At 38.4% G+C, this 10,209-nt stretch overlaps 1 protein-coding gene across 1 annotated transcript in view; it reads left to right on the plus strand.

Moving 5' to 3' along the window:
* cntn3b (contactin 3b) overlaps positions 1-9,767 on the plus strand; it is a gene marked incomplete at its 3' end in the record, with an annotated part of 92,395 nt that extends 82,628 nt beyond the window's left edge. Inside the window, exons 19-23 of the mRNA XM_079840223.1 lie at positions 1,782-1,891; positions 4,628-4,814; positions 7,211-7,323; positions 8,783-8,948; positions 9,673-9,767. Coding sequence (XP_079696349.1) covers positions 1,782-1,891; positions 4,628-4,814; positions 7,211-7,323; positions 8,783-8,948; positions 9,673-9,767 — 671 coding nt within the window. The remainder of the gene's footprint in view (positions 1-1,781; positions 1,892-4,627; positions 4,815-7,210; positions 7,324-8,782; positions 8,949-9,672) is intronic.
* Between the last annotated feature and the right edge of the window lie 442 nt (positions 9,768-10,209).

A 10,209-nucleotide genomic window follows, 5' to 3' on the forward strand; every position in this document is an offset into this window, starting at 1 on the left:
CAAATGAAGATCTTTTTGATGAAATCTGAGAACTTTCTGTCCCTCCATTGACAGCTACGCAACTTACACTTTCATAAAGAGATTGTAAAACTAATCCATATGAGACTTTCTGAAGAGACTTGGTAGCTTTATATGATAAACAGATTCAATTTAGGCTTTAATTAACATTTAACCCTTTGACACATACACCGTTGTGATCAGTCTTGGCTGGTCCCTGGAGCATATGATCACACCGGTGTGATTAGAACGTTCAGTGCATCGCATGAACAACTGCTCAATTCAAATGTGCTTTCACACTTTGGCTGGCACTGAGTCAGAGACGATTGCGCTCAGCTTTGTCATATATCACAACTATTCAGTGTTTTCAACTACATAAGGTTTATTTTAGGTTTCAGACATCTAAATACACACAAATGCTAGCAAAACAATGCATTTGTAGTTGTAAAATACACACTGATGTCTATGGAAGCGTCAATAATAATCCTTTGTATTATAATTTGACAAAGTGTTTTAGTTTGTATCAGATACACATTGTATAGGTAACTATATAGTTTACTCTATTCTTTTCCCAGTTCACTGGTCACTTACTTTCATGTATTTCGGTGAGAAATGGATGAATTTACATGATGTAAATCTGACAGATATGATTCTCTAAAGTGGCGCCCAGAATATAATATCGTAATATCAGTTATGGGAAACGGAAGCTCAAGCTTGTTCGCTTGACGTTTGAGCTTCAGCAAGAACCAATGAGGTTTGTTCTCGTCTGTCAAGCTGGTTAGGTTGAGCTTCTGTTTATGTTAGCTGATGTTTAAATGTGAATAAAAGCAAAATAGCTAAATTCAATCTGTTCATCATATGAAATTTTGGATTAAACCGCTCCATATGTATTATTTTTGCTATCTCTTTATGAACTTTTTGAAGTGTCAAAGTGGTAGTTGCGTAGCTGTCTATGGAGGGATAGAAAGTGCTCAGATTTCATCAAAAAGATCTTAATTTGTGTTCTGAAGATGAACAAAAGTACAAAATTGGAAAGACATGAGGGTGGGTAATTAATAACAGAATTAAAATTTTGGGGTGAACTATCCCTTTAAGGTAAAATTGTAAATTGAAACATTTACCAACAGCAGTAAGCTAAGAGAGGAAGTGTATTACATTAATTCTACCATTATTTAAATAGTAAATAGTAATATTTACTGTAGAAAATAAAAGCAAAATGGTACAACTAGCCCAAATCTCTAGTCCTACATATAAGCCGTAGTCTAAACCCTGATGTTATCTGCTTTCAATACTGGCCTAATCAACCGGAAATAGTAATATAGGCCGTACATCAACTGAACATTGTGTGGGCCTGTGGAGCTAAAATATTAGGAACACATTCTGACTCAGCAGTAGTCCCTTCACGTTCTCAAACACTCTCAGTTCCCTCCCTTCGTGCATACAGGTGTGACCTTGAATGAGAATGATGGAATAAGTTGATTGAGACAGCTTTCGCCCCTCCTCCCTCGTTCAAGCTGCGAATGACAACCTTATATTAGTTATTGCTGCAATAGGTTACAACAAATCCTGCTAGACACTTACAGGCCTATTCATGTGCTAGAGTGTTAATTGAATTTTCCTAGCAGATTGTCTCCTTCTCTGTCAGTCACAGTTCCCATTAAAATGAAGTAGGGCCTCTCTCAGGTGAGACCAGGGCTTCATTCTCTGACTTAATCCAATTTTACCTTGTTGGCTGTGTAAAGCTTTTTGAATAAGAGCCTCAGTATTTCTCTGTGCCTTCGCAGTGCCGAGCGTAGCGCCAGAGAGAGTGTCAGCAAAAAGTCTGTCTGCGGCCGACATCGAAGTTACCTGGGAGCCGATTCCATCCACCCCTGAAAGAGTTCTCGGATATGAGGTTTGATTCAATTGTTTTGCCGTTCTCTACGTTGAATGTCATGTTTTTCCTGTAATAATGCAATCCGGATCTCAAGCAATTACTAAAAGTGCTTCTCACCTCTCCCATGCCACCTCAAACATTGAGAATGCCAGTGTTTAGACAGCGTCGCCGCTTTGTTAAATGTCTGCGTCTCTCAGAAGCTGGATGAAAGCTCTCCACTGGCCTTTCAAGAATGCAAAGAGAGTCTCGCTTTCTCACAAGCAACTCTCTCCATCTCTGTCACCCATGCCCTGAGGCACAAAACCGCCACGTTGCCATGGTAGCTGCCATATTGTCTGGAAAGAATAGAACTATCATGTCACTGGATTCTTGATGAGGGGCGGGGGGGGGAGAGAAAACTTTTTAGGTTTTATTTTTGTCTCTTCTTTGGTTAGTGAGGACTGAAAGACCAAATCAAAGCAGTATGGATCAAGGAACTGCGCTGCACGTATATACCATTTATTTGTGCTCACAGTCCTTTGAAGCACCTGCAATATTTGAAATGGAAAATTCCTGTTTAAACCATCACTGCATTTTCTCTTTCACAAAACCAAACAGTGAGCTCCAAAAGTCTGAGACCACTAATGCAAATGTATCTATTTTTTCATTTAATGCTACTTTTCAATTCATGACTTCATTAATTTCAGTCACACCCACAGGAAGCTAAATTGGAATTTACTTTGTAAACTTTGATTTACTTTGAATCGCAAATCAGTAATTCAACAAAGGAAATGCATTCTAGGAAGTGTTCTTCTTCCCTGATCTACAAAAATGTATGAAATATGATAAAATATATACTCCACCGTTCCAATTATTGGGGTCAGTTTTTTTTTTTTTTGAAAGTTTACAAACGCCTAAAAAAAGCACCCAAAGTAAATTGCATGCTGTTCTTGAACCATTTAGAGTATATTCATAGTTGTGGTCTCTTTTGGAAGGTGACAATCTAAGGTTTGTTCCTGAACAGTCATCACTGTATCACTGTAAGTCATACTGGTATTGAGTAATAGAACGTTAAACGTTAGAAAATTCCGGCAACATTTTTTTTGTAAAAAGATGGCTGCAGATGACTATAGTGAAGTGAAGTGACGTGTGGCCAAGTATGGTGGCCCATACTTGGAATTTGTGCTCTGCATTTAACCCATCCAAGTGCACACACACACACCGTGAACACACACCCAGAGCAGTGGGCAGCCATATTGCTGCGGCGCCCAGGGAGCAGTTGGGGGTTCGGTGCCTTGCTCAAGGGTCTCACCTCAGTCGTGGTATTGAGGGTGGAGGAGAGCGCTGGTTATTTGCTCCCCCCACCGACAATTCCTGCCGGACCTGAGACCCGAACCCGCAACCTCGGGTTACAAGTCTGACTCTCTAACCATTAGGCCACGACTAATGGAGAGATAGCTGGGAGGTATTAGCTGGAAATCACAATGGGATCACAGCATGAAGCCTTACCAAGTCCAATTTCACATTTGATAACTATACCTTTAGAAAATGAGTGTTTTGCACAACCCTAGCCTGACAGGCCAGACCCACATCAAGATGTTGGGTCTGGGAACATACCATTGGCAACCCTCAATCCGAGGGGCGGGATAAATGGTTGACTTGGTTGAAGGTGAAGCGGAGCTAGTTGATAGATTAAACTTTTGTCCGATCGGCAAAATTCTGAACACATATTCCTTTCTTAAGAATTACTTCAGTGCTGTTCTTTGGTCTTTACTCAAAGAAAAGCTTAACTCCAAGTCTTCCAGAGTCGCGGCCAAAGCCGATTCGAAAGATCACTGTTCGCCAGCATTTTTGTTTACAAGTAGCACTCGGAACCGCGTAAACTCTGCCGCCATTGTGTTAAGCCCGCCAACCGACTCTATACACGATATGATTGGCCTTTTTTCCAGCTTGCACGCCAACAGCTAGACTACCCTGGCTGCAAATTAGATTTGCTGCCGCTAGGGTGCGTCTAGATTTCTAGGCTAGCACAACCGTGCTGGATGTACAACATTCTGCAAATACACTTCTAGAGAGCAAAAAGTAGAAAATAAATCATTTAGAAAAATTCCTCCCTTGGCTGGATCTCATTATTATCTAATCAAATACTTAATGCCTCAATATTGATATTACATATGACTCGAGGTTAATAATTGATTATTTCATTTCCACTGTCTAATTGTTTTTCACCTAGCACACAGCTAAAAGTTAATTGAAATTTCATATCCTCAAGAGAATCTCCATACAATTTTACAAAAATATCATATTTCCAGACAGCCAGAGATATGTTCACAAGCTTGTAAGCTGCAGACAAGACGCAAATGATCAGCTGAAAGAAGTGAATGGTGAAGATCAAATATCGTGAAGTCTCGTAAAAACCATGTCATGTTGAAAGACTCATTAGAAATCTCATGCCAAGTGTAATTACTGTAATGAATTTTGTGCACATCACGTCTCACCTTTTTTGGCAGCAGATTAAAAAAATAGTGGCATTTACATTTTCCTCAAATATTTAACACTGTAAACCCAATTAACATATTTCAGGTTATAATTTAGCAATCGTTTGAGTTAAACGAACATGCCAAAAACCTGCGTAGTTGCACTTTGTGAAAAATCTGCATGTTTAGGGTCACAGTGCTGCAAGAGTGAGTAACTGTATTGGCAGAGAGCTGTTAACATGTAAAATCATAGTCAAGGATACATAAAAATGCCCTTGTTGTGTGTCCTGGCAAACAGGTGGTGTACTGGGAAGATGACACCAAGCCGGATACAGTGGGTAAAGTGCGGATCACTGGAAATTACACAGCATTGAATGTCAGCGGCCTGCAGGGGAACACTCAGTATTATCTAGCGGTGTGTGCCTTCAATACTGCAGGAACCGGCCCCCAGTCTGTACCTGTCAATGTTACCACCAAAAAACCACGTGAGTACTCTGTCCATCTCAAACACTTTTAGACATTTATTCAATGTATGTGTTTTTAATTGGAAGATGTAATGTACTCGTAAAATGTTGCATGTTCAATGGAAGCCTGTTTCGATCTCAGAATAAAAACAATGGTCAACACTTTAGTTTAGAGTCCAATCCTCTCTATTAACTAACTATTAACTACGAATTTGCCTCAATAAACTCCTAATTATGGCTTATTAATAGTAAGTAAGGTAGTTGTTACATTTAGGTATTGGGTAGGATTAAGGGATGTAGAATATGGTCAAGCAGAATAAGGCATTAATATGTGCTTTATAAGTAGGGCTTGGCATTAACACCCTCCAAATGTGGGTGGATTTCGGCATTGGCGTGTAACGCAGTTACTCCTACTAGCCACTTTGGCGAGTTGAATTTATATAATATACATTTTTCAATTGTAATCTTTAAAAAAGGCATCTGAAATAATAAACTAAATGCAATGTAGTGTTGTCAAAAATATACAAAAAAATTATACATATCGATACTGAAATATCTGAAACTTTTCCAATACTCACTTTCCGCAGAAAACACGATACCAGCTGCACACCAAAAGCGAGTTGACACACAAACCCCCCTCCCCTCACTCACTCATTTCATCTGCTCTGGATGAATATTTTTGGTGTTACAGGGCTTGAATTTCGACATGGGATTGCGTGTATTGTGCATCATTTTACTCATTCCCGCAAATGTTGAACTCACAGCCAAAGTGTGCACACATAAAGCCACCTCTCAGTAATAAATTGAATTCTTTTTCGCTGCTTATTGCGCTTAACAGTCAAATACACACAAAATAATGTCAAAATGTCAGTCTTAGCGAGTATTCGCAGAAACACAGTCAGTTTTGTTTTACGTGAACGTAAACAGTTGAGAAAGAAAATGCACGTGTAACAGTATAATGGATCCATGTGTCAGGTCTTTAAGTGACAGCGGCCTAATATACCTGCTGCCAAATTATGAGATAATATAAATATATCTATAGGCCTATAGCTGATTTTCCCCATGGTATAAATGTCAAAATTGTAACCATTGAAAATGCTGAGTGGCTAGTAACTTTGGAAAACCACTAGCCACAGTGGCCGGTGAGCAAGAAAGTTAATGTCAAGCCCTGTTTATAAGTAATAATAAACAGCTAATATCATAGTAATATGTATGCTAACTAGTTAATAGTGAGAATTGGACCCTAAAATAGTTACAGAGTTACAATCTTTATATCAGTGTGCACTGTTTCTGAATTGTAGTTTTGAGTTTTCTTCCAGAAACATATACGTCACACCATTCTTCATTTAAATAATACCCGCCAAAGACATACGGAAAAAGGCGTGACATTTCTGAAACACGCTCAAAGCAGTTGACCAATCCCAGCACTGGGATTGGTCAGACACTGGTCCAGCCAACCAATCAGAGCATAGCGCTTTTCAGAAGGAGGGGCTTCATAGAGACAAGAACTAAATGGAGCGTTACTTACAGACTGGGAAGTGAGGTGCAACAATGAAATAAGCTGTTTTTTTGAACATTCAAGCATGAAAACCTATTCAGTAGAACCAAAAAACTAAATCAAGACTTCGAAAAGGGGGCATAATAGGTCCCCTTTTTAAACTTCTCACAATTAACTTTTTATTTATTTACTCTGCTGCTGGAAAGAACTCCCATAACATTCAACAGAACTTTTTTTAAGCATCATCAAATCTTTTAAACTTGTCAAAGACATTTTTGCCTGAGGCACCGAGTAGTAGATAAACTAGCAATTCTGTTATGTTTGTGAAATATTCATAACTTATAACTTTTAGACAGATCACTGTATTCACTTTATTTTGTGCTGTTGTTGAAACCGTTCACAGAAACTGATTTGACATGACTTGAAGGTGTTTTTTTCCCAACTGAAGGGGTTTTCAACCATCTATTTTTGTAGTAGTCAAATTAAGTCAAGTCATGTTTATTTATAAATCATTTAAAAGCAGCAGAAATTGACCCAAAGGGCTGAACAGCTCTCTCAAAACTTGGAAGCTAAATTAAAACCAGTAGTAGACAATAGGAAGAACATACAAAAAAAAAAAAAAAAATATATATATATATATATATATATATATATATATATATATATATATATATATATCTCAGACAGTATCAAACTGTTTAGGCTTAAAATTAAAATCAATTATATCTAATTGGTATGAATCAATCTGTCTATGAAAGAAACTGTTTTAACTTAGCAATGGATTTGGGCTGAAATAACTTCCCTTGCTGAAGGTACTAATCTGTTTGTCAAACATTTTTATGTTATGGAATGCAATAACACAATTGATTGCACATTGTGAACCTTTTTGTTCTCCTTCTGTCCATATCTTTCACCTCAGCGCCTGGACAGCCCCCTCAGAATGTAGAGTGGAACCTGATTGGCTCTCAGCTTGTACTTCAGTGGGATCCCGTCATCGCACTCGAAACTGAATCTGAGGTCACCGGATACATAGTGAGTGACATTATCCCTTTGCACCTGAAAAAAATGCATTAGGATATTTGATGAGAGTTTTACTGGAGGTAATTCATTGCTTTCCCTTTAGCATGCAGGCATCTCCTTTGGTACATTGTGAGCTAAACAATAACGGCAGGAAGTACAATGCCTATTTGCATCTGATACTATTGATATACATAATAAGGGTTGTTGGGTGCAGTAATTTAGCTACAAAGATATGGCGGTTACATGCCCTAAAACCATTCATTTGTGTGTTTTTATAGATAAGGGCACAGCCTATGCTATTTCATGTCTCATTCCACCTCTCTCTTAATTACACATGCATGCAATTAACAGCTCTCACAGTGCTAATTTCCCCACAAGGGAAAACAGTCATGAAGCTCAGAGGAAAAGCACTAGCCATTAGCATCAGTAAACATTATCTAGAATAACAGGGCATCACCTATGTTTAACTCCTTTCATGGCAAACATCACTGCTATTGATTATACTTGGGGATAGAGATTTGAACGAACCACTAAATATTAAACTGCATGATTTTGATGCCTCAAATCATGCAGCTTTTTGATAAGCAAGCAACTCATTTTTAAAGTCATGTAATTTAAGTTGAAATCACTTAAACATCCAAGTTGATTGTACTTAAAAATTTGAGGTGTTCAAAGCGATCTGATTATGTCAGTGATGAAATAGGCTTGCATTTTTGGGACCAAAATATACAGGTGTGGGTGTGTGTTGCATGGGAAAGCACTATATTATCCAGATAATTCACCCTTCGCCGGAGTTTGATTGACAGGCGATCTGACCAATCACAATCCGCTGATTCCGGCATTTTTGTCCGACAAAGCAGACAAGAGAGTTCGTAGATTAACGTCGATGGACTTGAACTTAAAAACAGTGTACACTGACATATTTCCACGGTTAAAACCACATTCTTTCTGAAGTTGATTCATGTTTATTTGATACTATAAATTAACTAGAATGAAGAGATGATCGGTTCACGAGCAGCTTTAACTGAAGCACTATAGCGACCTGTCACCACACATTAAAGAGCGACAAAACGCTATTTATTGTTTACATTTCATACTCTGCAATGTTTTTTTCACTGCGTGAGAACATGATGTGTGGTGTGAGAGCGCGGCTTGTCGGACATAGCAACAGTAACTAAAGGGGGCGGGTCTGTGCGAACTGTCAATACATTTTTTTTTTTACATTTTTATTACAACTTTCTAGTTGATGCATTAATTCAGTATAATTAATTAAAAAATAAGCACTTTTATAAGTTTGGAATGTCTGTTATAATGCCACAATAATGTAATATCTTAGAATTATATTCATTTGGGGCTTTTCTCAGCAAATATGTGACTAAATGCAATAGATGTAATTGATGGGCATAACGTAATTAATTTTTTTTTTTAAAAAGATTACACTTTGATTGATTGGGGTTGCCATCATCTGCAGGTGCTGTACAGAAGACACCGGAATAACGACATGTACTCTGTCATCACCAACAAAACCTCGGTTGAGTTGACCCTCAATCCAAATGACAACTACGTCATTCAGATCAAGACCCTCAGTGAAGGGGGCTTGGGAGAAGGAAGCGAGCCTATCCACATCCACCAACTCAGTAAGTCTCTTTTTTCCTGTTGCCGTCTTTTATTTCGTCTTCCGCTGCCATTGATAAGCTCTTAATGGGGATTCAGTCGGTTTGGACGCCTAAATATTTTGCTCTGTTCGCTTCAGTCTTTCATTGTGTCATAGAATCTGACCTTTTAAGAAATGCACACTCCTCTGCTATCTATCTCTGTCACTGCAGAGCCCAGGCGGCATATAAATGAGTGAGAATCCCCCAATTCCTTCCTTCCCTCAAATGGGCAGCAATCAAAACTGCTCTACTTCCCTTCCCCTTCTTACAGAGATCTGCTTTCAGATTCAATTCAAGCATTACCATCATTTTCCTCAATAATGGCTCTTTCCATGAACAGGGTATGAATTGATATGATGAGCATTAGAGGCAGCAATCTTGTGTTTTTATTGTTGTGGTTAGAAATATTAGATATGCTAGATAAACTATCATCTAGATAAAGTATCATGTTTCATTTAATTTGTCATGGTCAACCATTCAATCCAACTATTATTATATATATTATATTATTATATATAATGGACTGTCAGAACGTATTTTGTTCTTGAAAATAGTCTAATAATTTAAATAGTGGAGCTGACCTTATATACAATTGCTCTTTGATACAGGAAGGAGCTGTCAGAGAATTGAAGCAACAATGCTCTCTTTCTCTCCTTTGGGAGGTTAAATAGCGTTTCTTAATGGTTGTGTTTGCATTTGCTTACAGGCATGGGTGCACGTGGATCCAGAGCGGGAAGGCTGTGCACACTTTCTCTCTCTCCGCTCCTAATCTGCGCTCTGTCGACGCTCAGTGCCTCCTGATGTTCGCCTCCCATGAGCACCAGACCCAGCTGCACCAAGAAAAACATAATTTCTGCTCTTCGCTCGTACACGGCTTTTGTTTCCCATCACAGTCTGACTTGATGGGATTCCCCAGCTCCGGCAACATGTATGAAAGAGCCGGATATTGAAATGTCATGGGAATCTTGGGAAATTCATCATTAGTAAACATGGCAGAGCTCTGCAAGAGAGTCATAAGGGTTTTTGGGATAAGCAAACAGCAAAAAAACATTTTCTTAATGATTTTTTTTGTTGGGGGGGGGGGGGGGGGTCCCCTGTAAAAATATCTAAACATACTTCAAAAGATAAATTAATCAGAGAAAAAACTACATCAAATATTAAGACTTGTTTTCAGAGAATATAGCTTGTTTATTTGAATTTTTTTACCCCCACTGGCAATTTTTTTTAATGCTATCATAATTTA

Source organism: Gobio gobio (genome assembly GCF_949357685.1).
Source record: "Gobio gobio genome assembly, chromosome: 17".
NCBI lineage: Eukaryota > Metazoa > Chordata > Actinopteri > Cypriniformes > Gobionidae > Gobio > Gobio gobio.